We start from the raw sequence: 27,377 nt of genomic DNA, 5'->3' as shown, positions 1-27,377 counted from the left end.
TGCTCCACCTCTACACCATTACACCAAGGGCTTTACAGATTAAATTTCTGTTACAGGCTGCAGGTGAGAGATTAGCTAATGTGCAGGCAGCAAGCCGTGTCCCCAGAGCCAACATGAGGAGACAACTGAAGTCTGCCTGGTGTGCAATTTGGTTCCAGTATAACATAACTAACCATAAGAACTCCTCCAGACCCATTAATAGAATAAATAATAGGAACATTTATTCATGGATCATTTATAAAAGGAGTCAATTGTTAATTTGATTATACATTACTATATTCAGTGGCTATTTGTGGTACATTAGGCCTACAATTTACACTTTTCTTTTAGGTCTATATGGTGAAATGATGACGATGATGATGACAGTTTAAGTAATATGACGCTATTGTAAGGAGTTTTGGTGAATGTGTACAAAAGTACAACTCGAGCATGAAAGCAAAAACAGCCATATGTAGGTCATACATGTTAAGGGAATGTTTTTGATGCTCATTTAGAACCAAAACCAAGTTTACTCCTTCTCCCAAACTAGGGGAAAGATTTGGAGCGGGTCTGGATTGGCTGCCGCAAAAGTCAGCCCTCTCCTGATTGGTGCTCGAGCCACTTCCGTGTTGTCATTCAGCGGAGGTCCCTCCTTTCACACATCTGTAGCTGGGTTTCTCCGACAGGCAGTTTCTGACCGAGCTCCGGGACGGGAGGGCGGTGAAGTAGACGCGGACTTTGCCACGGTTATCTACGAAAAGCAGTTTCGGTCTTCTGAATGGCTACACCGGGCATGTTAGAATAAATGAACTCGGGTCTGGCGGTATTCAGACAGCGGGGAGACATTCCGTCGTGTTTTCAGCGACTTTGGATAACTTAGGCTACTGGAGGAAAGTTTAAAACCCTGCGCTGCCCCGGTGTAAAGGTGAGACGGGTGTCACTTAAACTGTCTTGGCTTTCCCGTTTGTTAACGACAATATAGGCTGGTTTTGATTAAAAAGCAACCATTCAGTGAGATTTTATCTTCGAATGCAGAACTGTTATTTCGCTGTCCTGCACTGAACTCTATTTAGCAGCATGCCCGACATGTGTTGCGCTGCGTAACCAGTTCATCCAGCTCGGCGGGGAGTTTCGACGGCTGCTTGATTGACTTCCAGGTAGACCGTTCTTCCAAAGCACTCCTGTAAAAGCCGTTTCACAATAATGGCTGGTTTGAGCAATGTCCACATGAAGACCCTGGAGGACCTGACGCTGGACTCTGGCTACGGGGCGGGGGACTCCTGTAAATCCCTCAGCCTGTCCTCCTCCAAGTCCAACTCTCAGGCCTTCATGACGGCCCCTCACCGGGGCAACTGGTGGTACTACTCCGGCTCCATGAACAGCAGGAACAACAGCTGGGACACGGTCAACACTGTCCTCCCTGAAGACCCGGAGGACATCTTCTCCAAGTGCCCCCGCTTACCTGAGCTGGAAGAGTTCCCTTGGGTCGAAGAGGAAGTGGCCAAGATACTGCGCAAAGTGGCCGAGAGTGTGGGCATTAAAGGGGGACCTACACCTGTGTTCTCTCCGGAGTCCGTGAGGCGGCTGTCTGCTGTCCTCCGCAGGGCTCTGATCCGCATCTCCAGAGAGGCTCAGCGGCTCAGCGTCATGCACTGCCGCTGCACACGCTTCGAGGTGCAGAGCGCCATGAGGCTGGTGCTCAGCTGGGCCCTGGCCGACCACTGCGTCTCTGCTACGGTCAAGGCCATCTCGATGTATAGCATGAGCGCCGGGGAACTACTGAGGAAGGGCAAGTCCGCCCGCTGCGGCCTCTCCTTCTCCGTGGGACGCTTCTTCCGCTGGATGGTGGATACTCGCATCTCCGTGCGCATCCATGAGTATGCAGCTATATGCCTGACCGCATGCATGGAAGCTCTGGTGGAGGAGATAGGAGCCCGGGTGCTGATGGCCGAGAGGGGTCATTTAGGGCCGGATTCAGGGTCAGCATGCGCCCCAGTGAGTGCAGAGGCCCTAGAGGGGTTGGTGAACAATGACGCAGAGCTGTGGGGAGTCCTGCAGCACTATGAGCACCTGATCTGCGGGAAGAACGCCAATGGTAAATATATTTTAAGGCCTTTTTCAGTGCAACCCCCCCCAAATTGTCCAGTTATTCTGTGGGTACATTGATGCTTTCAGTGTATGTTTTTCTGTGTGGTGGTGATGGATGTCAAAACTTTTTTTTATATCACACACTCTCCCTCCAGAGTGCTGGCCACCACTTTCCACTCACAGTGTGGAAAAGGTGAAATGTGGCCTGCTGCTGGATACAATGGCAGCTCTTTGTGCATGAGGGTTTGATGGTTTCATTGCTAATTTGACCTGTCAGAATAGGAAAGTAACAGTGCAGAGGCATCTGATGCGAACAAAGAACGTATTTTCTCTCTGAGGAGGGGCGTGCCGGGAGAAATGACTGTTAGATTCTGTGTTGAACAGCCAAGTTCGATTTTAACTACTTCACTCTCATTGGTCAGTTGATTCCTCACATGTCACTCCCATGCTGCTGTTGTCATTTGGGGGTGCAGGGAGCCTTTAGAGCACAGGCAGGAGGCTTGTCTGTTGACACAGCTCTCTGTTTATGCTGACTTCACCTCTCATCCTCCTGCTGTGCTGGCTGCACTCCTTTCAAATCTTGCTCTCCTCCTGTTGGACAAATCCCTTTCACCCACCAGCATCTCTATATCTTACATCTCTCTCCCTCATCTCTCTTTGCAGCTCCAGCTGTGCATCCTGCTCCCTGCCCATTTGTTTCCTCCTTCCTTCCTCACATCCCTCCTCCATCAACTCATTTTCTCTTCCCTCTTTGTCAACCCCAAGTAGTCTCGCAGCGCTCTTTCCGTGGCTGTTTTGGCAGCCCAGTGTTGAGTTGATTCATGAGCTTGTGTTGGGACAATGTAACCAGCCTTTGTTTGTGGCCCACTACCAGCTCCCTGGAGCAGAGCTTTTTACTGCAGGACAAAAGCCTTTTGTAGTGTGATTGTGCAGCTTAGCCCAACGCAGAGGGAGTGAAAACAAATGCAAGGGACGCTGGGCATACGCATCCATGTACATACACACAACAGAGAGAGAGGGGGAGAGAGAAAATAACTAGACACAGCCTTTACAGGCTCACTATTGGTCTAAGTTAAGACGTCATTATGCAGGAGCACCTTTCTGTGCAAGCGTGGCGTGCATGCGAAGAAGAGCATAATGCTCCCAACTTTCTAAGGGTCTAAATCAATCAACATATAACACACAACTTGCACACATGCATGCACATTCACTGACACCTTACTTACTTTACATTCCGTGCAGCTTCCACTTGTTTTATCATAATGTGCTCTGCCTTTAAGCCTGCAAGTGTTAAAACCAACAGAGTGCAGTGCATTGGACTTGCCTGTTATCTGACCATGTGCTTGAGAGAGCTATTTCATTGCAAAATAACTTAAAGAGCAGCTTTTGTCCTAGTATTTAACCAGATGTCTTTTGGTTGGGTTTTGACTGGCCTATTTTGGTGAGTTCGGTTATTGGTTTTGAGAAAGACCTGTGTGTGTGTGTGCGTGTGCGTGTGCGTGTGTGTGTGTGTGTGTGTAATAACAAGAGACCATTATTCTGACCACCTCTCTACCACCTTACCACCTGACATCCCACACCCTTTAGCAGCCCCCGATCTGCTGCTGTACCCCTCACAGCCCCCACAATCATCACTGCACACAAAAGCAAAGATTCACTTTAAGCTCTCAAAGTCCAGAACGGGAGTGTAGACTACTGATCATAAGGACACAGTCTGATAAAACTCTTTCCTCCCTCTTGATTTCTCTCTGACTCTTTCTCTTTCTCAGGGGCTGGCCCACATCTGGAACTCTTTAAGACAGAAACGACTTCTACGGCTCCAATAACAATTCTGAAAACTCCCTCCCTCCTCCCTTCTTGCCCTCTCTTGCTCAACCTCACACTCTTGGCTCTATCTCTTTTTCTTTGCCATTACATTCACGTCCACTTCATCTTTATCTGTTTATTTCTGCTGGTCTACAGGGAGTGCATTAGAGGAACCCGGTTCTGATGTGCCAGGATCTTATTCATTACTCGTGCACATTCGCATACACACAGACACACACACACACACACACACACACACACACACACACACCCTGAAACCAATTTAGTCTGCTTTGCATGTGTTCAAATGGCTCCACAGCACTGGTTGAACTCACTACACAATGCCGCAATACAGAAGAATCCATTTGTCATTAATTTCTCCTCACAAGGAAATAGCACGAGCAAGCTCTTCCTGGTGTAATTTGTATTGATAGTACTGTGGGGCATTTTATAGTGCAGAGTAGTAGCTTTACTAATGGCTAGTGAAAGTGGCTATGAAATGATTGATCTTCATGACTGGCAGACAGATGTCTTTTATCACTGGTCCGGCTGGCAAAAAAGTTGTCAAAGTGCAGCCCCATTTGAGTTTTTGTGGGACTTCTGCGATGTTTTCAGACTTTTCTGTATCTTTTATTTGATTCCCAAGTTATCTGTTGAAGCAGTAATTCAGTAGTTGGATATTCAAACTTGCACAAGCCTGTTAACACACAGCAGCTCCATTCAAGCTTAACAGTGGTTGCAAAAGGCTGCTCTGTGGCTTGAATCTGTACTGCTATATGAGTCTGAAGCAGGGACTACCTGAAAGAGAGCATTCATGCTCAGCAGAATTTACCTTGATAAATAAACTTGATTTCATTTGGTCCAGTACTAACAAAAAGTTCAGTTTCTGTGCTCCAGCTCTATAAAAGTAGTTAAAAGGGCTGTGAGTAATGGGTTTTGGGTGCACTTAGAGAACACGGCATATGATTTGCCGCTCAGTATTTCCCTAAATATGTATTTAGCCCAGAAAGAGGCGTGGGAACAGCGGGCAGCAAGATGCAGGGATTGCGGCCCAGCACTGTGGTCACACAGATGGGGAAACCAGCACTCTGAAAATATACTCCTTGCTCCACAAATCTGGAGCAGGATCAAATACAGTTTTGGAAAACATATCAGGACATTAATATTATGGTGAAATAGACTTAGATAGACTTATTAGGCAGGTCTGGCATTAACAGCCTGTATTTGGCCTGAAGAACTGTACAGATGAATTTAGGGTAACCTTGTGAACACTGTCAGCAGGTCAGTGTGTGTATAGAGTTAAGACCATACGTCATATAGATTTAGTGGATAATAAGGGTTAGTCCTTCAATAAACACTATCATTTTTGTTTGTGTGTAAGTGTGTTATGTGCGGGTGCATGTACCACCTCAGGCTACACACACAAACACGCACACACACTGATGGTCCATGTCACTGTTTGCATTGGCTTCTTGTCCGGTCCCAGCTGTAAAAACACTGAGCCATTAGAGTGCTGGTGTGCACGTGTGTTTCAGTGTCCTCATCTGTGGGTGCTTAAATGTACTTGCGTGGGTATAAACTATGGAAAACCGTGAGTATTGCTTTCACAGATATGACACCACAAATGATTTGTTGGGCTGTTACAAAACCAATGACATTTATTCAGGAACTTCCCGTTAATGCTACATCCTTTGACGTAGGTCATGTAGTTTGTGAAATGAATAACAATGAAAGTCAAATGACCTTCTTAACACCTTGTATATTCCCCTGTCTTTACTCGCCCCTCTCCGTTCTTTGAAACTTCAGTCGTTATTTTGATCTCAAGCCTCGCTCCGCCTAGTACATTACAGCAGCATGAGTCATGCTTTTTAACACTGTTTACAGTAAAGCACTGATGTGGAGGAATTAAAGAAAGATGAGGATGTCAGATACTCAAGGGAAAAAGGGCAACAGACACAAATATATACACAGAAAAAGTTACAGCAAACTTGAAAACATTTGTGCCCTTGCATCTTGATTTATTCTTTCTAATCACATTCTTGAAGAGTAGTGGTTAAGTCTTTATTCTGTCCATAGAGAACGGGAGCTCAGACTGGTATTGAGCTCATTTGGCTTGTTTAAATTGGAAAATGTGCAGCCAGCGTGTCACATGCATTACCACAGAGTCCTGGCTATGGTTCTCGAGGGAATCTGTCCTGTGGCTAATGAGGGAAGCAGGAAGACTGGCTGGAAGATGGCTGGAATCTTGGACCAGGCAGCTCAGTGCATTGCCTAGATGCTAGCAATGGGTTTGTTGAAACGAACCACTGTGCATCACATCATAGTCCTATGAAGTCTGAATAAGAGACAGTACTGCCACATGCACCTGTGTGGGAGTCCGGCCTTGTCATTTTAATACCGAAGTCTGAGAGGTTGTCATACTAGTGTGAGCAGGTGTGTCTTAATAGAAAAATATGCAAAAATGAGCACTTAGAGAAAGTGTTACCAATTTTTTCCATGATGCAAGTGGGTGTACCCCGTGGACAGACAGCTCAAAGTCGGGCTTGCTCAATCAGTCCCTCACTCAGTGATTTAGGATTTATCATTTGAATGCTTTTCATACATATTTATTTTATTTGTTTCCTTGAAATGAGAAATGTACTAAAATATGAACAGATGCACTGTGGGCCAGGACAGGTTTTTAAGCTTGTTGATGTTCATGAAGCCTAGAGGAAATTACTTGTGTGGTGGGGCTGTTAGCAGAAAGGATAGATTGTGAAGACCAGCTTCTGAAACCTTGGAACAGGGCTGAGAAGCCAGTGTTGTTTTTGAGGATGATTGATAGAAAATACTGGACAGGCCAATCAGGGCAAATGCATCTTTGGATTTTATTGGCCTTGGTTGCCACAAGAGTATATTTTTTTCTCCATCTTTCCAACTTAATCAGTAGCTGTAGCAACACAAGCCAACAGTGGGTTTAAGGTGTGAGGCTGAGGTGCCGGAGAAAATGCTGCCTAACTTGCCCAAACATGAATGAGGAGATGGGCATCAGGGCAAAAGGATAGAGTGATATCAAGTTTTTTCTTCACATAACATTTGGCTCCTGAGGCTCCTTTTATTTTTATTCCACTGACTAGCTGCATGCTAGCTGAAGTCTGACCTTTTATATAAAGTTGGAGTGGAAATAGCACCAAAATGGCTTGTGCAAGTCTTAAGTGTTGTTTGCTAAAATGTCCTGAGGCAGAAATACATTTGCTGAAGTAAAAGTTAGCAAAGCTTGCTCATTAAATATACCTAGTCAATTAAATAAAGAATTTGTTTCAGAAGTCATGTGCACTGACATGCAAAATGCAAAAAGACCATGTGCATAATAAGCTACTATGTTACAGTGAAAATACTAACTGTCTCTTCTTGTACCCATCCCAGACATAAACCAAGTGTAGTTCATCACTGTAATACATCTGTCATTGCTACATAAAGACTGTCTATCTTAGAGCTACACCACCCTCTCACTCAGTTATTTAACACAAAGATGGTTTGATTAACTGTTACAGCATATGGTTTGCAAAGAAAAATACATATACAGTATTCCATTTAGTCTTAATTTGGTTGTTTCTGTGGCAATGCAGAGCCGTTCTGCCTTGCTTCAAACATCTGCACACATCTCACAAGTCCACTCTCTGAGTGTGTGTCAAACCACAAAACCCTGCTAAAATCAGCAGTTTAGCTCCTCCTTACCCCCGAAAAATCAATTCCAACCATCACAATTCTAATTGCTAATAGGCAATTGCTAACTGGCATGCAGCAGTCTCTCTGCATGCGTTCTCCAGCAAAACTGAAGACAGTTACTGTAGTCGATACAGAACCATTTTGTGGGTGATTTGGTTGTAATATTTAATTACACACAACAACAGATCAACAGATCAGATTGGGACATGTATGCCAAAGGAAGGGCTCTAAATCCTGGTGGGGGGGTGTCAACAGGCTGAAAGAGGGAGCTTTTTGTGATGCTGTCAGTGACCTCTTTGTTCCGCGGAGTCAGAGCAGCAGTGTGTGGACCCTGAATGGCAAAGCTCAGATATACTGCACTGGAAAAGCAAACACACTTGTCTGTAGACACCCCGCTGTACACACGACTCCCTTTTCCTCTGACCACCTTTCTCTTTTTTACGCTTGTGTACATGCAGATATTCTTACAGGACTCCCTTGTAAAAGAGACTGTCTCAATGAGACATTTCCTGTTTAAATAAAGGTTTATATATTCATTTACATCCGCAATACACTACACACAAGAAGACTTGAACATTAGACAAACTTAAACATTTATAATTATGTCAATCAGTCGTAATCCAGATAAAAAACAAGGAAGATGCACACTGTGCACACGCACATACACAGATGCACACACTAATATGGAGAAGAGGAGAAGATGATGATTTTCCCTCTGACTTGCATGAGTAAAGGCTGTGTACAAAGGGTGGAGTATGCAAACAAACATTGTATCACTGGACAAAGACACTCCGTTAAGGACTTCCATTCCTGCTTCTTTACTGTTGATAGCCTTCCAATTTGGTTTTAGAGCCTTAATAAAATGATACCTGTTGGAATATCTGTAGGACTTCTCACAAAGACAAAAACACTTTGCAAACATTTCCCAAATATACCCCGAATTCGAATTCATATCAGACACACAGAAACTCCCCTATTTACTGGGAGAAATGACCAAATGTGAAATAATTGCTGCAAAATATGTCTCCTCATGCCATGAAGTGAGGACAACCAGTGGAACCTCAGACTAACAAATAATTGTACAGATTTTCAAATTATTATTATTTTGATCATTTGATATATTAGTAATTTTTTTGTTTTTACATTTGTTACTGATTTCTTTTTGTCTTTTTTTTTTAAAATTATTTTTTAATCAATTAATTCTTTAAAAAAATATTTTTTTGTCTATTAATATATACACACACACGTTACTGTTTCATTTATTTATTTTATTTTATTTTTAACAAGTAAAAAAAAGAAAAAAAAAATATATATATATTTATTTTTTTACACAAACACACATACTCTTTGATTACTTTACGCTTTAATTACTTGTTTAATGAAATGTATGGGGCTGATTGTTCTTATGTTGTATGTATGATGCTTTGGCAATATTGTTGTTACATTCATGCCAATAAAGCTAATTTGAATTGAATTGAATTGAGAGAGAGAGAATATGAATGGAAAAGTAACTGCAGCTTTTAGACAGGTGTTCGTGTGTATGTGTGTGTGTGTGTGTGTGTGGTATGATGCTCTACAGTTATAAGTAGGCCAGCACAGCCTTTGACATTTCTTCTGCATGTTTTTGCTTTTGATGTTTCTCTGTCTCTTCCATCTCTCCTCTGACACTGATGATATCTGTGCTTTTGAAAGAGACTGTTAGAGAGTGTGTGTGTGTGTGTGTGTGTGTGTGTGTGCATATTTGTTTGTATATGTTGGCCTGGATTTGCCTATTCTGTCAGTGCAGTTGATTGAGGACTGACTGAGTGACACAGGCATCCATGTTTAATGGAGACTGGGGTGTCCAATATATATATTTTTTTCTTCCAGTGACAGGAACTGATGCAGTGTGTTTCCATAAGTTTTTATTGCTACCATAAATAGGGATTAATACTCATCCTTTCTCTCTTCCTTTGTTCTCCTCCTTTGTCTCGTTGCTGTCCCTCAGACACTGGAATGTGTTTATTTGTGTGTCAAGCCTGCAGCTTCGTCAACAACAACCCATAAGTAAACATCGAGACTCAGCGGCTTGTTTGAATCCCTTTTTGTCTTCATCACAGGATACATCGTCCCTCCCACAAGCTGTGCTGATAGCCAAACGGCTGTGGTTTGAAGTCAGAGAGTGTCTCCTGTTGTGCTCTATCAAACCTGGACATCTATTTTCCAACCTCTATAAAACCACACCAGGCTCCTCCAACTTCCTTTTGACTCTCTAGTTTTTAATCTGTGTCTTTTTACCGTTCTTGCGCTCAACCCACATTGATTGCAGTGTCTGGCTCTGGTAATCTTCTTTAGAACTTTGGCTGTTCATCTAGCCTATTTTCCTGTACTTACGCTGTCCTCTTTCTACTTCCCACTTGCTTTCTGCAGCAAAACCCAGCCTACATAGAAAGAAAATATTCTCCAAAATAGTGGCTTTTCCATCTGCAACCCTGCAACCAGTGCCATCTCTTAAAACCATCACCTGTTGGGCCAAGGTCATCCAGATAGACATGTGGTGATTAAAAGAGCCACAGCTTTCGCACACAGCATATTTAGACCAAAACCATGTACAGTAAGGCTTCCTGGAATTCCCTCGTGGTTAGTGATGGGAAGGGGCACATTTAGAGCATGGCCATATGGAGAACACATGTGGGCACATGAAAAACAGACTCTGTCAGGACAGGACACCCTTGGCCATAGCCTTTAGTCTCTTTCTATCAATAAGATCTGCACAGCACATCCACCACATGTGGACGTAAAATAAACAGTACAGATCTCATTGGTAACGAAAACAAGATGTTTATTATTAGGGAAAGTAACAAAACATATTTTGGTGAAATGGAAGTGTGACGCTCTGCCACACACTGAAGAGTGAGGTGTGCATCAACATAATAAAGGCTTGGATGATGTTTAAGGGATGCAGACAGAGCTGGAACAGTAATGATGAGGTTGCCCTGTAGTTCCACTGCTCTTTATTACACGTCGATACGTTTCCTGTGAAAATGCTGAGGAGTAGGTTTAGGTTTGAGTCTATGCAGTGTTTGTGTGACGGGGACATCTTGTACGTCTTGACTGCCCACATGTAAGGCTGCTGCGATTGGTAAATTCTGACCTGATGCATTGTTTGTGTCACTGTGCGTCTCTACAGGAAATGTCTCTTTGGGTATGTTCCCACTAATTTGGGTTACATCTGCATATAAGTGTATGCATGTGTGGGCCCATGTCCACGTAAGTATTTGTTCAACTCTGTATCTGAATGTTTGTCGGTGAATGGACTGTCTATTCAGCTACATCTGCTGTGTCTCTCTGTGTTGGCCTCCCTCTCTCTGTCTCTGTCTATCTGAGTTGTTGTCGGCCATCTGTGTGCCACTGCAGGGTCACAGACAGCGCTGGACATAATACACTCCAGCGACTGTGGCCAAGTTTCCCCTCCAACATTGACATAATCTGCCTATTGAGCATAGAGTGGAGTAGAGGGAGAATATAGAAGAGTGAATAGGGTGGCGTGTGGTGGAATTTCACACTAATGAAAGGATGCCTTGTTCAATGGTGTTTTGGGAAATGGAATTTTCTTTGGTTTAACTTGTGTCAAACAGCTAAATCCTTGTGAAGATGATTCTTCTCTTTAAAAGATGGGGGGTGACGTTGTTTTGAACTTATTTAATTCTGCAGTGTTCCTTTTTGTCTGTCAGTACATAATGTGTGAATTGGACTATTGGTATCTTGTGTGACTTTGTGCTGTTAGTGTGTCTTTGTTTTTGCAGAGGAATGGAAGTTGCAGAGGAAGTCAGTCAGTCAGACAGCAGTTAAACAGACCATGGCTTAAGCCAGGCGCAGAGCACCCCACAATTCTTTTCCCTCTTCTCTACCTCAAAGAGCAAAATACAGCCTCTAAAACCGTCACAATGCCAACGTGTTCATCAACTCATCAAACCTGATACTGTTTAGCTCTATGTAAGCCTGATGGGATTATTAAACATGTTAGGATTAGACATTTGTTCCACCCACGTGGCTTGTAGACACAAGTGTGACTAATTTTGGCTCTATTGAACAAGCATTCAAATTATTATCCATGTGTTTCACATTAGGGAACAGTCCATACAGTGCACATACTGTATATAACTTGTCTGCGTGTCAGTGCCCTGGCCTTATGGTGCTTCTGTTAAAAGGAGTTGTAAAGGCACTTTCAAAGGCAGCCTGATTGTAGTTAAATATATAATGTAAGACCCAGCCAAGCATTCAGTCTGACAGAGGTCATGAAGGAGGAGGTCATGGAGCTGGAGAGGTCAACACACCTTTCTGCTATTAAGCAAGCGCACCAACAATTCTATGCTTTGTCCTAAGTTGATAGTCTGCTTTTGGCAGGGAATTCCTCTACCAGCGAAGTCTCCTACAGAAGGAGTCATTCAGCAGTCCAGTCAGGTGCTAAGAAGGGGCGTGTGTGTCTGCATGATTGCGTTGAAGGGGGCAGATGTGTCAGGTGGGTGAGGGGGAGGCAGTCAGCCTAAGGTTTAGCAAGTCATAAATACTGCAACACCCACTGAGCTGGGTCAGCTGAGCTCCAGCCAAAAGTGTGGAGTGTAAGCAGCTTTTATTCATTGAGGTGGTTTCATACAAACATTCTGACAATGTTTTATTTTGTTATGCCGAAAAGCTTTGTTTTGACATAAGGTCTGCAGACAGGATCCAAGAACAGACAATCTGATGTCAGGAGAACAATGGAGCAAGTATGGCAGTTAACAGAGAGGCAAGCCCACATGTGAAAGCACAGGGAGGAGATCTCTTGACGTGTCTCTGTGACTCTGATAACATTGAGACTCCATCCTGCTGTCTGAGTAGACAAAGATAACGCACACACAGAAGAGCACTTGCTCACACACACAACGAAAATCAAGAATCACTTGAGATAGAGACACAGGCTGATAAGTAGTAAACGGACAGACTTAGATGGAAAGGAATTTACGCTATCAGCATGCTGTGTGCTTTTTCCCTGGATGCAGGTGTGACAACTAGTGCATCTTAACCTCATTAAGACGTGTGATCTCTTCTGTATGTGGGAGAGAGAGAGAGAAAAGAGGAAAGGAAAACGAAGATCTCTGACATTCATCCTGTCTGAATGGATGGATCATTTCTTGCCCCATGCTGGGAGAGGCAAACTTTAGTGGAGGCCCCTCTTCTTGTCTTGACCCCGTGAAAACCTCCCAAGAGCTCCATATCTCTCTCCTCCCCAGCCTCCCTCCTTCCCTTCCTCCTTTGTTACACTATTTGTCTCTTTTGTTGCTCCCTGTGTTCCGCAGACGACTCTTGAAATGCTATCATCATCTCGTGCAGAGGAGAGGAAACCGGTAACATAGTATTTTGTGTGTGTGCATGAGACTGTGAATAGGTAAAACACAGATGTTTGTATGTCTCTGTGCATGCATTTGCATATGAATTCTTGAGCGCAGATGGATAGAGATGATATAGAGACCCTGATTTCAAATCAATTGTACTTGAAACATTATGGACTTTTACAAGGTGTGGTACACTATGCTGTTTACTTAACAGCAGAGGAAAGGGGATAAGTATTATTAATGTGTTTTAAAATTGTTGAACATGGAGACTCTTTTAGGTGCTGAAAGTAGGTCTAATGTGTCTACCAGGCTCAGTGCTGAGAGAAACAGACAGGGGAGCAGAGCAAAGAGAAAGACAGTGAGGATGGCAGGATTGTGAGGCAGAGACGAGCACAGAGAGAAAAAAATCACAGAGCAAGATATGAACCTGCCTAGTTCTGCTCTGAAGGCCGTAATTACCCTCTGACCAACTCATGTTGTTAGCAAGAGAGTGGTGAGGTCAGCATTTAGCTGGCTAGCACAATGAGGTCAAGTACTATTCATGCCCTGGCTTGTGCATTTCTGAATGCAACTCTCCATCTAACTGGCTGTCTGTTTAGGCTATCTTTGTCGTGTATGAGTGCGTGCATGTCTGCAAGCTGGTTTATGTGTCACCGCAGTCTGAAAATCAAATCAGAGGAAAACTTCTCTCCTATCTTCCAAACTTTCTCTTTCCTTCTTTTGGTTCACCTCCCTTTCTTTTGTCCGTCTCAGCGGTCGTCTCTCTGTGCATCCTGCCAGGTCTCCTCTCACCAAGGGTCAGCCAGAGACTTCCCGCACAGGGCTGCTGTTGGAGTCCAGCTCCTGGGAACCTGTAGCTCAGAGACCACGGCTGGAGAAAGCATCATTACATCCATACACACACCAGGAGGCTGAAGCTCAATTTTAAATATGCACAGTAATCTCTGGGTATCAAATTGTTGGGAGGATGGCTGTTGGCCTCACTCTGGCTTTTGGTAGGGGACTTAAGAGATCTTCTTTTTTCCATTTGCTTCTTGAAACACCATCACTGTCTTCATAAAGAATTGCTTCTTCGCACAAGTTCCCCCCAGCTATTTATTTTCTTCCCATGTTTGTCTCAAGAGGTAAAAAGGTAAAACATAGCTAATAATCACCCTGCAGGGTTTGTAAGCACCACTGGCTGAAATTGGAGAATGGGAGTTGTCCCAGGGCAGGAAAACTCTGTGTGTGTGTGTGTGTGTGTGTGTGTGTGTGTGTGTGTTCCTAGCTTATGCTTAGGGCAGCCCAAACCCCAAGTCTGAACACTTGGCAAGCAGTTGAATGAAATATCCCACGAGCCTTTCCTTCTGTCTGTCTAGCCATTTGTGGTCATGGGGTTTCCCGAGTGGGCAAAGCAGGGGCTGCTGTTTGTCTTGAAATTGGGGCAGGAAGCACAAGAAATAAAGTTTGAGCAAGAATTTTTTTTTAAAAAAAGGGTGAAAGGTTGGACAGAAAACAGCAATTTTGTTGAGTGAAAATCTGTCAGACATGGTACAAATGCAGGAGGGGGTCATTGATGAAGATGAAGCAGGCTCCGCACACATACTCAGCCGTCATCATCACACCCAGACAGACCCTACAGTGGGAAAAGGAGAATGAAAACAGATTTGTCACTCTGCTGTTTGCACAGGAGCAGTGTGGGCATGTGCAAGAATAGTCCACTTCCCCCAATGTGTTACACACAAACATTCCTCTAAAACACTCACACACCCACGCACACCACTCCTTTTTAAAGGGTCTCTGCTGGGCAGTCTGGTCTCTCTGGGAAGGGTAGAGGGGTTTGTGTGTTCTAGTGTGTGTGGTCAGGATGTGGCTAGCACCTCTCAGTGGTCATGATTTACTAACAATACCCATGGTGGTTGGAGCATGACACTCAACACATATTACAAGTCTGACAACAATCTGGAAACTTTTCCACAGTCTCCCCATCCCTGATTTTGCTCACATTGTAACACAGTCTCACTCACAGAAGTGTGTGTCGTTCCTAATTTATCGATTGTTTCCTGCCAAGCTAGGTTTTTATTAATTCCTCTAATGGGTGTAGCTGGTAATATACAATGTGGCCAGTCTAAAATTCATGTGTGTGTGCGCGCCAGGGTGTGAGTTTCTGTGTGTTAGGAGCAGCTTAAAGTCTGTCAGCTATTATTTAGCCATTGTGGCTTGGGAAGCGTTGTGGGAACGTCAGTTGAAGTGAATTGACCGAATCTTCTGTAATACTCAGTAAGAAATGCACACACATGGTTGTAAGAATTGCCCAGCTTCCTAGGCAGTTAAAAGGCCAATGTCCCTTGGCTTTGACATTGCTAGTACCTCTTAAAGTGCTCTGTTTGTTAAAATGCTCTGGTTTTATAGTTAGAAGAAATATGGAGGAGACTGAGAAAGACAACAGCCTCTCTTGAGGTGATATCTATCCTTGACTGCGATCCTTGTCTTTCTTTTTCCATCTGCTTTGTAGAGGATAGGGCTTCAGTGGGTGGTCTATAGAGACCACTGGAACAGTAACCTCTTATGACCTGCAAAACACACACATTCATAAACACACATTGAGAGACACCAACACATACAGACAGACACATTAAAACAGAATACGCAGATTAAACCTGTCTGAAGTTGTTGAGATGACCTTATAAAGTATTTCAATGACACACACTGAGTCAAGCTTGCCTGCAGCACCTGCAAAGGCAACAGCTGGGAACACACTCTGCAGCAAACACCACCCCTTGTACATATGCACACACACGCACATGCTCACCTCCCACAACTTTATTTGTGTTGCTGCCCAGCTTGGCCTGAGGAATGTGTGAGCCGGTGCCCCCTGCAGAGAAGATGCAGCAGACACTCATCACACTGGGTGTCACAACACTGTTTGTGTTTGAAAGACAAGACTACAGTAGTGATGACTCAGGATGATGGGTTATGTTGTAGTTGTTATGTTTTTTAAAATTATTTTTTTACCTAAGCTGAAGGGTAGAACTTTGAAACTGATAATGGATTTGTATAAGATCACAGTAAGTCAGAACACACTGAGGTAGAGGGTACATGCTCAGCAATCAGTGTGTTCATCAGATAGGAATAAATTGAGCTTCATTCCTCATTTTCATATTCTGATCTGGTCAAAAGTAAACCTGAGTGCCAAGAAAACATACTCATAATCTAACACATCAAAACGGGTAGGCACTAATCTCCTCTTTTGTTTTTTCAAGTGTTAATTCTGCCTTTTGTTCATCATTTATTTTGCCCTTTTGCGTTTTTTATTCATTCTTTATATTGCTAGTTAGCTCCCTCTCCAAGTGTGTAATCAAGTTCAGAGATGGTTACATAAGCACAATCATCTTTTCCACTGAAAAGGGTAAGAGTGATCATTTAGCAGTCCAAGCACAGTTGAACATCCTTCACCAGGACTGTGTGTGTGTGTGTCTGTGTGTGTGTCTGTGTCTGTGTGTCTGTGTTGTGTACTGTCGTTAAAGTGAGGCAGTGTCTACTTGTGATCCCTCATCAAAGGTGAACAACCAGAGTAATTTACCATTCTCGTATTGTTTCATTATAAGGAAGGAAAAGAAAAATAAAACTATTTAGTAGCATTTGCTTTTCTTTTTTCATCACCTTGCAATCCCATTTCATATTCATCTTGTGACCCATTGGGGAGGTCCCAATCCCCAGGTATGTGTGCGTAGTTGTGTGATGATAACGTGGACACAATGAGGCTTTGTTTAACTTTTAGTGCATCCGATAGTGCTTACTACGACATGAGCACTTATTAGCTCATGGACATAGAGGAGGGTGGCATGAATGTGAGTGTGTGACTTTGTGTGTGTGAGTATTGATTTGTGGGTGGGAGGATGTGGGGGTCAAAAGGTGGCATAACTGCGAGAGGATGGTCCTTTTTAGCAGGCTCCGTTTGAGGTGTGGACACTCCCTTTGAGTTCAGTTTGTGTGTGAGGGGTGTGTACAGGTTGTATGTGTGAGGGTCAGGGGTGAGCTGTAAACCCCCTTGGGTGTCAGATGGGTCATAAAGCCAGTTGAATTAGGTGACTTGTCTGGTTAAAGGTAGTTTACTGCCTCCTGCAAAAGAGGTGGACATCCTGACACGCCCTGCAGGTCCCTAACACACCCAGGTCACACAAATGCACACACATACATAATATTTAGGGATGCTATGTGTGCTCTGCTGTCAACTGCAAGACTGAAACATGGCCGCATGATTTGTGCTTTTGATGACACCTCAGTGCTTGGCACATACCATTATTTAATTCTGTCCTGAGATCTGTGTGGCCAGACTGCGGCAGGCACATTTATCAGCATGTCATCCTGTTAGTCTGAAGTTGGGTGGTCCATTGATTTATTGCCAGTATGTCGCTCTTACAGATGTTCCGACCGTGGCATTGATTCCCTTGACTAATTGTATGAGGTATGGGGATGCATATCGTGCATCCCCACCCAGCATCAAACTCTCGCTTCCCTTCTGTCTTTCACGGTGAGGACAGTTGTTGTCAACAATGGCATGGACGACAGTAGAGTCAGTTAGATGTAAACGGACCGGCCCTTCTCATTACTGCAGACAAAAGAACTGAGGGCCTTTTTGAACAAAACTCTGCTCCGTTCACTGTCCGCTGCTGTAAAATGCTGCTGAGTTGTGATGCCCATGAAATAATGCATGCTCATCTTCTCTATTTATCATGTCCATGGCAGGTTATAATGGCATGCAATGAGTATGTGGGTGGTTGTTCTTTCTTAATGCAGGCTTAATTGGAATGTGATAGTATTAAGAAGGTTAATGCAACAATGTTCTACAAATAGTTTTCTGTCTATAGAAGTAAATGTAGCCTCTCTGGTTTATTGAGCTGACTGTGCAGGTTTTAATCACTCAAACTAAGATGTCTGTAGCCAGTAATGGAAAGTAACTTAGTGTGTTTACTCAAGTAAGTTCACTTTGGAGGTGCTTGTACTTTACTCATGTACTTCCATTTAATGTTTTATTACCTGTACATTAACTTAAGTATATTTTTGCATGATGGACTTTTACTCATAATGGAGTATTTTTATGTTGTGGTACTTATTCTACCACAGTCTGCACTCTGTAGCTGATGCAAGTATAGGCCACACCTTGTAGCACACATAGAGGTGCACACATACATACTGTACAACACACTTGTATGTCTGTGTGCGTGAACAACAATCGGCGACTGCCCAGAAAGTGGTTTGCCTTTCCTTTTCTGAGCTTTTTTTTCCACTGAGTCCAAAGATTTAGTTTGAGAGGGCGAGAAAGAGAGAGTAGGAGAAAGGAGGAAAGGAGTGATTGAACCTCCAGTCTTAATCGTAATCCATCCATCCATCCATCCATCCACCACCCACCACCACCCTTGTTTTTCCCCCCATTTGACTCACTCCGTTCTGCGTCATGATTTTGCTCTCTACCCAGCCCAACACGGAATGTTAATCAGCAGAAAGCTGCTTTAGATTTACAAGGGGGAATTTGGACCCAGTTTTTTGAAACATCAAACTCCTAAGTCCCTCTATCAAAACTGCTTGGTCGACTGTGAGAACCATGCTGCAGCAGGAAGAGGTTACATCTGAACATGGAAGTTGAGAAGGATTTGGTGCTGTTAATTTATCTCCTTGAGCTTTTGGAAGTGCAGTACAGTGTGTTAATTAAAAGTGTGTTAATTCATGTCTGGGCTAATGTGCAAATGCTCAATTTAATGTGTAAGAGAAGAATTAGGGAGGAGAGAAAGTGTTACATAGAGAGCTAGCAATAGAGTTAGAAGCGTGATCTGCATCACAAAATGTGCTTTTTATGTATGTTATTCAGGCAGGAGTTGAAGTGATAATTGAAGAGTGCCATGTGTGTCTGTGTGCGACACAGACACAGAAGTGTCTAATGCTGATGTTATTTCAGCCTTTATATTGATCTTTAAGGTGTTATTACCAATGACAAAACTAAGCAAGCATGAAACAAATTGCAGCTGTAAATAATCTGCAGTCATGTCATTAAGAAGGTGGAGTCACATACATGTTCCATTGAATGCATTGTAGGCTAACAGAGTTTGCCTGCAAGGGATACAAGCCCAACCGACAAAAAAAAAGAAGAAGAAAGTGGTCCTGCCAGCTCAGAACACCTGTAACCGTTACAATTCTGCATTTTGACCCACTTGCTCTTCAAAACTTGTTTTGCACATATGAAGCACACTGTCAAAACTTTACTTGCAGACTGATCAGGGTTAAAATATGTTTTGTTCTAGCACCTTTTTGTTGTTAATTAACTTCCCCATGTGAAATGACTTGAGAATCACACTGTTTATAAGTTCAAGGCTGAAACAATTCGATTTAATAATGTTAAGACTAAGCATCTGGCTACCACCAAATGGCCAGAGTTCATGTTTATTTGGTGGTAAGTGGTTTCAAACATCCATCACAGCGCACACTCAGAAAAAGTCAGAAGTATTTTTAGGCATCTGGTTCCCTTTATGAAAGTGAGAGATCCACACAGCCAACTGAAACTTTAACTTTACTAGAGTTTCCTCTCCTGAAAAGAGTATGAACCTCCAACTCAGTCTTGAGTACTGTGACTTACCAATGTTAATGCCTGTGTGTGTTTGTGTGTGGCGACGATTTAGAGTTCAGGTTCAGGCCTTTTCTCAATGAACATGTTGTCTGCCATCCAAACTGACTGGCTCTCTGTTCTCGCTCTCTAGAGGGTCCAGCTGAAAGAAAATGAGCTGATCACACAGACAGAATGGGAGCAATTAGTGCAAACACACTCACATACACACTTTGCGCTTCTTTGCCCAGCCTGCTGCCCATAGTGTTGTTTGTTGGAGAACTGAATAGAGGGCAGCTTGTTCTTAAAAGGGAGGTTAGCTGTTTCTTTTTAAAATCTGAGAATAAAACAGCCAGCCCGTGATCTGTCCCAACCAACATGTCAACAGCTGATTGACGCTAATGAGAACTGTTCTCTAAACTGTATTGCCACCATTATATTTTACCCTTGGGGTTTTTTCCTGTGTTTTTATTTGTCAAACACTTCACCTCCTGGCAGTGTTGTGGAAAGTGACATCATCTCAATAGCAAAAGTGGATTTGATTATGAGGGGACAGGTTTGAGGTCAGATGTGAATGTGTGTATAATATCCATTGTCCTGTGTCGTGGAGAAAACAAAACCATATACAGTATAGTTTATTCATAGCCCTTGTACTGTAGAATAAGGCAGTGAAACCTATAAAAAGTAGTTATCTAATTACGGTGCTGTACTGTCCTTTTGCTGCACCACTTTGTGAAGTGGCGTCACATATGGAAACGGGGAATGTTGAATGAGAGATAGCCACAGGCACCACAGTTGGCCTGGAATATAAAATATAAAACATGATTAGAGAGAGAGAAAGAGGGAGAGTAAAGGAGGGGAGAGGATAAGGGGGAGAAAGCTGAAGTCATGTTTAGGATTAGGGTTAGTTGTGTAGAGGAGCTTATGGCCTTACTTTTCAGGGCTGTGGGAAACCAAAGCCATCTTGAATCCTACCACTCATAACTCATCTGTGTGTTTGTTCGGGGTGGTGGTAGGTATGTTACTGCCGACCACATTTGCAGCGCAACAGTTACATTAATACACTGTTAGAGCCACTTGAAGTCCATCTGAAATTAAACTGCATTTTCTGTCTGCTGCAGTACATATCTGCTCTGTTAAATCACTTGTGTTTTCCTTCAAATCAGTTTGTTTACCTTGTCTCTTGTTCCCTATAGTGTAACGCTGACTAATAAAAACTATTAACAATACAATTAAAATTTTTGTGACTACAAAAAATCCCTGAATGCGATTTCACTTTGACTTTAATGTGACCTATTTGCAATTTTTCAAAACTTTCATTTCAGGCAACCCACTGCTTTCAGAGATTCAGTATATCCCATGTGCAGATTCAGGTCTAATCTTTGTGGCTTTGCACACTGGGATTTCGAGCAGACTTCTAAAATTGGACAGATCCAACAGTCTTATTTTAAGCCTTTGGGTCGGAACAAAATTTCATACTTTAAATCTTTGTTATAAACTTTCAAATCTTCAGTTTTAACATTCTATGTGGAAAACATCTTTACAAACTTACAGCTGGATAACAGCACCAGCCCGAGAACAGTAGGCAGATCAGGCGCATGAAATCCTTTTTAACACTACGTGTGATTCCTTCACATTCACCAAATATAGGAACTTTTCTCTCTTTCAATCTTAGCTTGTGCATGCGGTGATTAATGATGTGTGTAGGTGTTCTCACTCACTGACTTAGGGAAGCCCCCTTTTACACAGCTGATAAGGTTACTTCCTCTTTTAGCCCCAGCTGAGCGCCACCTCTGACCCGTGACCTCTTGCAGCCGGGGTTTACCAGAGGTGTCGGGGCACATCGACCAGACCCCACGTCACTTGTCTATCATGGTCTGTTATTTTTAAGATTATGACACTGGTGTTTGTATGTGGTTGCACGTGACTGAGATCAGTCATTAAATGCCTTTTTAAATCAGAAACATCTCGAAACGTTCACACGAATATTCGAATATAAGGGTCAATGTACTGTAAGCAGTTTCAGCTTATGAATGCTTCTCTGTCTACTCCCAAATCCACATAGGTAGTTTGTATTTTTGAAAGACATGCTTATATGCTGGTCAAATGAATGATTATTTTTAGCCCAAATACTAATAGACCACTTTAAGTTTCTAAATGCCCCTCTGTCCCACTTGAATTCTGTTTAGATAAGGAACATGATGAGGGTCTGCCAGAGCAAGCAAACACATGGATATTTTTAACCCTGTATGCTGAAACTCTGCAGTTAGCATAGCTGGACAAAGCTTATCCCTCTGGTTCTACAGAGCGACATAAACATACAATAAAGTTCATTCATCAATCTCACTGTTATTCTCTCAGAAATTGTGCTCAGTGCTTCCAACAAAAGACCTGTGTGTGGCACACAATCTGTAAAAACAGCAAGAAGAATCGTGTGTGTGTGTGTGTGTGTGTGTGGTGAGGTTTGGTGTGTGAAAAACAGGTGTTTTGGAGCTTTTAAGTGTGGAAAACCAGAGCCCAGGCCTGTGAGTGAAGAATCACATCTGGCCTATGGATTCCTGTGACATGGAATTAAGCACAAGCATGTGTGTGTCTTTGTTGTGTGAAAGACAGAGGAGATCACGATGCTGTGGGTGTGATACACACCCAATAACAGTCCTGTCAAACACTGTACTATTGTGTGACTGTCCACCCTCCAGCCTCCACACAGGGGCTAACGTAAAGCCTCCTGGCCCAGAATCAGAGCTTCTTTCTGGGCAGGGGAAGTGTCTTTGAAGCCCCTTTTCCCTCTGATCCATCCACCCTGTAATGAATGAAGAGGCTGTTGAAGGAGGCAAGGCAGGTGTTCTGTGTGTGTGTGTGCGCGCACATGAACACGCACTCTCCTGAGTCTTGACTTTTTCCTACCCACTTAACAGCAAGAGCAAAGCTGATCATGTCCTCTGTCTTTCACACTTTCTCTACGGCAGACAAAACAATCAGCACATATGCAGACCAATTATGGTCGAAGAGGGCTGAGCTGGTGGAAACGAAAGAAGTGAAATAAAAAACTGTGAAAGAATACGGCAACACAGAAAGGAGTTTGAACAGAAAATGTTATTGTCACATGCTAGTAGTTATATACACAATCCTGTTGCAAAAATTTTTATGTATCATATGTCAAGCATGACATGTCATTTCCTACTGATAATGTGAAACATGAAGTGACTAAAGAGTCCTTTGAGTGAAATGTTTTTGAAGAGAAACAAACAGTAAAATGTTAATGATTTAAAATGTTTGTAATATTTACTCAATAAAGCTTGGAATAGTGAACAGTGTGTTCTAAACGGATTCAAAATCAGAAATTCAATCTAAAGTGTGCCGTTTAGCCATGGTCTGAGAATTTAGAGCTGGCTTTTTTTCCTGGCCTGTTATTGAAGGTGAAACCCAAATATCTTCCAAATATTTGCTGAAGAAGTAGACATGAGAAGCAGGAATGTCCTCCAAATTGTTTTCCACCCTAATGCTGCTACAAAAGTGCGTGCAAAAAACAAAAACTTAGAGTCAAGTAGAACAATTTGTGACATTGGGAGATAACATGAGATATCACAAGCGCAGGAAAGAAAGATAGCCGAGGCTTGTGGGAAAGGTGGTGATGTGTTCAGTTCCATCAAACTCATTTTGGCCATTTTACTAGCAGGTCACAGTTGTTATAATTTCCTGACAAAAGATTGAAATTTAAATATTGAAATTTTATTTGACAGCAATATAATTGATATGAAATTACACATAAAAGCACTTAATTGAGATTGACAGCTCAGCTGGGCAAAGTTTCAAAACAAAAAGTAGTTGTGGGATTTTTCTGACCATGTTAAGGCAGTTTGTCTAACATCATTGTGAGTGATAGCTTGGCTAAGCAAGGAGGAGCTTTAATGGTTTTGAGAGATAGTTTGGATGGGCCGGGGACTGCCACAGGCTCTGTGGTAAGTTTCAGCTGTGATTTGTAGCTGGGATTCCCACATGACATTTGCAGGGTCAGCCTCAGAAATGGAAGCATAATGGCCACAAAAGAATGAATCCCTTGTGCCGCTTGTTTTCCCCTGCCTCACCCTTTTTGCATTCTCAGTCATCTTAAACCAAAGCTCTACAACCCTAAAATCCCTCTCCTCCTCTTAGCTTTTACTTCCACCCCCTCCTCTTTGTATTTTCCGCAGCCTCTCCCAGTGCCAGAGAAAAGTTATGAATATAGTGCGGGAGCTGCTGGTGCTTGTGATATTAGTGGTAGTGGTGGGGACAGGCCCTGGTTGGCTTGCGGACCTACATCAGGCCTGGATGACGCAGGCTGGGGTTCAGCGGTGAGGCAACTGACGTGGTGGGACTGTGGGAGCTGCTGAGAGTGTGGTGGTGTGCGAATATTTGCCACAGCTTTGAAAGAATATGGCAGAATCGATTGAAACTGTATTAACATTTCCAAAGATTTTGCTTCAGTTCAAGACATGTCTATTTTAAGCGTGCTAAATATAGGTGTGTTTATTCAGTAAAAGTGATAACAAGAAACATCAGGATACATCAAATCATGTGTTAGGCTTTGTAAAGAAGCAAAAATGTGACGTTTTCTTTCCTGAATGCATTCTGAACTGACGGGTAGTTACACAGGTTTTATCAGTCCTCCTGATATTAGGTAAGGTATAAGGTTTTTATTTTGAACCACTAAATTAATTTTATGCAAAAAGGTAGAGTTTGAAGACTAGAATAATTTAAATGCGATGTTCTTGTTGAATCACACTAACTACAGGGAGCCAGAATAAAGGTTAATTTGGAGACTGTTACTTTCTCCCATAGACACACTGCCTTGCACACACCTGCAGACACATTCATCTTTTCACACACCCTCACCTACACTAATGAGACCGAATCTCTGCAGATGGCGTTTACACCCAAGGAGGCATGAGTCTCTCTGACATAAGTTGGAATGAAGCCATTTCTGGATGAGGTATTCACATTACATGTCACATACAGTAACATCTACTACTCTGTCATGGGGGCCACTGTAGTTATGGTGGCCATAAAACATGGTGGTCTCGCTCTCTCGCCTTCTCACTCACTCTCTCTCTCGCTCTCTCTCGCTCTCTCTTGCTCTCTGTCTTATATCCAGCCATTGCTATGAAAAACTTTGCTCTCTTTTTCCAAGAAAAGAGAGTCCAAGGCCTTTGGTGATTCACACAATGCTTTACCCATGTTTGTGTGATTAGTGTCATTTTAAGGAGTGATTAGCAAACTGCAAAAGTAAAGCCCTCATCATAAATCCTAAAATACCTGATGTGACACATCAAAGAATTACAAACATACTTTATATGCACAGACATGAGTTTATGGGTATGTGTGTGCACAGCGATGTGTCGATGCTTGTGTACGGTTTGGTTGTCTGACACGCATATTCTTTGTAGCAGTGGTGCTCCATAGTGCTCGTGCTCTGCTGGAGGCAGCTGTTTCCATTGTGTTGAAACGGGGAGTCAGCACATATTACACAAGTCAGATGGTGCAGAGAAAGTACGAGAGAGGGAGATGGAGTTACACTTTTTGTATGACACTGATTCCCTTTGGCAGCATGACTGTGCCAGAGTGAATATATCTTTATCTATTCTATCAATATGTTTTCATTTATGAAGCACTTCTATAGACTGATGTGACTTCCTCCTTCTCTGCTTGGCTTTGCTTTTAGGAAGTCAACATAACATGTGCCCTGTACCTCTCAATTGAGAAATCCAGCTCTCTGCTATGATATTTCCCTCTCACTGTTTTTACCTTTTCTTTATTGTGAAATACTATGTGGGCTTGTGTCCAAACAAAGTTGAGTATGTTGCAAATTAGGATGTGATGACTACTGTTGTGTTCATACAGGCAGCATGTTTGTGCAGCAATGTGATCTATTAAATAGAGCCCTTTCTCTGGGACATAAACCTTGCGGTATAAAATCCAAATCCTGCTAGCCAGTTCAGACAGACAACTCAAGTTGTGCTGTTACACTTACTGATAAAACAAACCACTCACTGCAACATACGGTATATCCAGGACACATTTTATAATAAGGCAGTCTATTTTTTTTTGCAAACAGTGCTGATGTCACAGCTGCTGCTTATTTAGCATCTAATAAGCTGATTCTTAAGTTTACTTTTGGTAGTGAAGTTTTAATTGTCACTATCAATATTCCCTCTGCTGAGCTTTGTGTTTACTTACAGGGAGTGACAAGATCAAAAACTAGACAGCAAATATAAACTTTGTCTTCCATGTGAGGCGGTGGACTGATATCTAAAGGCAAGTTCATTCATATAGCACATTTCATATACAGAGGCAATATGCAGCACTTTACACAATAACAATAAAACATTCAGATAAAGCACAAAACAAAATATAGGTTAAAAGGGTAGAAACTATTTTCTAAAATAAATGACAAACATAAACAAATGCAAAGAAGGTCATGTGACTTCCAGGTGGATAATTAACGTAAATATTTTTTATGTGAAATTAAAGCTATTCAAAGTGTGGGCAAGTCTTATATCTTCTGGAAAGGTGTTCCAGTGTTGTAGGCAATATAAGCATATTCTGTGAAAAAGGAGTCCTGGTTAGCCACTAGTTTTAAAATATTCTGTCCTTTGCCCTTCCTAGATTCTGTTGCCTCAGTTTTTTTTTCAAAGTTAAATCTCTTCTCATCATGTGGTGCTGAGGAGAAGAAAAGACTTCCGAGTAACATGATGGGAATTTTTTACACATCAGCATTTTTTTTCAGCATCCCAATGAGAGGACGACGCTTGCCAGAAGCACATGGGAATGTCGTTTTAGGCGCCGTAGCCCATATCTTCCCTTTTGGGAGGGCAGGGAGAGTTTGGGATGAAGAGGCTTTTTTCCTCAGGCTTTGTAAATAAATCAGCCTCCCCCCCTCCAAACTCATTTCCTCTGGCAGAGAGCTCATCTCCGATTCCAAAGCCAAAATAAAGGTTAACCTTTGGGCAGTAACTGTAAATGTGTTCACCCAAATCAACTAGCTGCACAGTAGCTAACGGCACACTGTGGTTCTTACACAATCACACATTGCTCCAGACAAAGCCAATGAAGGTGTGAAAGCTAATAGCCAGCAGAAAACAGCAGTCTGTGTTCTCACCTTCACTTGTTCGAACTTTTATCCATTTTAGATGGAAAACGACAATCACAAGGGGATTACAGCAGTTAAAGAACAGGATGACATCTTTGAGTTATGTAAGAATGATGTTATCTCCTCACAAGCAATTAGTCTGACAACTGACTGTCATGTAGAATAAAACCTGGTGTCTAACCGTTACATATCAAGACATGTCGTGACGTTATCTGATGTTATAAAGGAGATAAGTGATACTCTTTTGACAGATTGTGCATTTTTTATTTTTTTTCCCCAGTTAGACTTAAAAATAACTGTGTTCTACATATGTTCTCCACAACATTACACATTCAGTTTGTCAGAGATGGCTGGGTTGGGCTGACTGTGTCTCCAGAGGGCCCATTCGAAGAGGAAATACCACACGTGTCCCAGATTGACCCTAGTTACTCCAAATGCCCTGATAGTAGATGGAGTACCTTGCAAAACATTTTCAATGAGTGATTACATCCCGCAAATCAACCATGAAATCGTATCATTTTAGCACTTTGTAAACAATCATTTTACTTCATTAGTATTTTAAAGTATTTTCTGTTCAAACCAAGAAGATGTAACACATTGCAAATTCTCCTTCTTTCATAGGCAGATTTATTTGTTTGTTGTTTTGTCATCTGTGGGTGTCTGTAAACAAACAAACAAACAAACAAACAAAAAAAAGGTCAGGGGCTGTCAGAGTCCTGGGCTGATGGTGGTCTCA

The 27,377-nt window shown here is 42.6% G+C and overlaps 1 protein-coding gene across 1 annotated transcript in view; it reads left to right on the top strand.

The window, feature by feature from the left end:
- Window positions 1-666: 666 nt before the first annotated feature.
- The window catches only part of abtb2b (ankyrin repeat and BTB (POZ) domain containing 2b), a 43,848-nt gene continuing 17,137 nt past the window's right edge, over window positions 667-27,377 (top strand). Inside the window, exon 1 of the mRNA XM_046036659.1 lies at window positions 667-2,074. Coding sequence (XP_045892615.1) covers window positions 1,183-2,074 — 892 coding nt within the window. The 5' untranslated portion in view covers window positions 667-1,182. The remainder of the gene's footprint in view (window positions 2,075-27,377) is intronic.

This window comes from Micropterus dolomieu, linkage group LG22, assembly GCF_021292245.1.
Source record: "Micropterus dolomieu isolate WLL.071019.BEF.003 ecotype Adirondacks linkage group LG22, ASM2129224v1, whole genome shotgun sequence".
NCBI lineage: Eukaryota > Metazoa > Chordata > Actinopteri > Centrarchiformes > Centrarchidae > Micropterus > Micropterus dolomieu.
The sequence above is the reverse complement of the archived record's forward strand: the minus strand, read 5'-3'. Positions and strand labels throughout refer to the sequence as shown.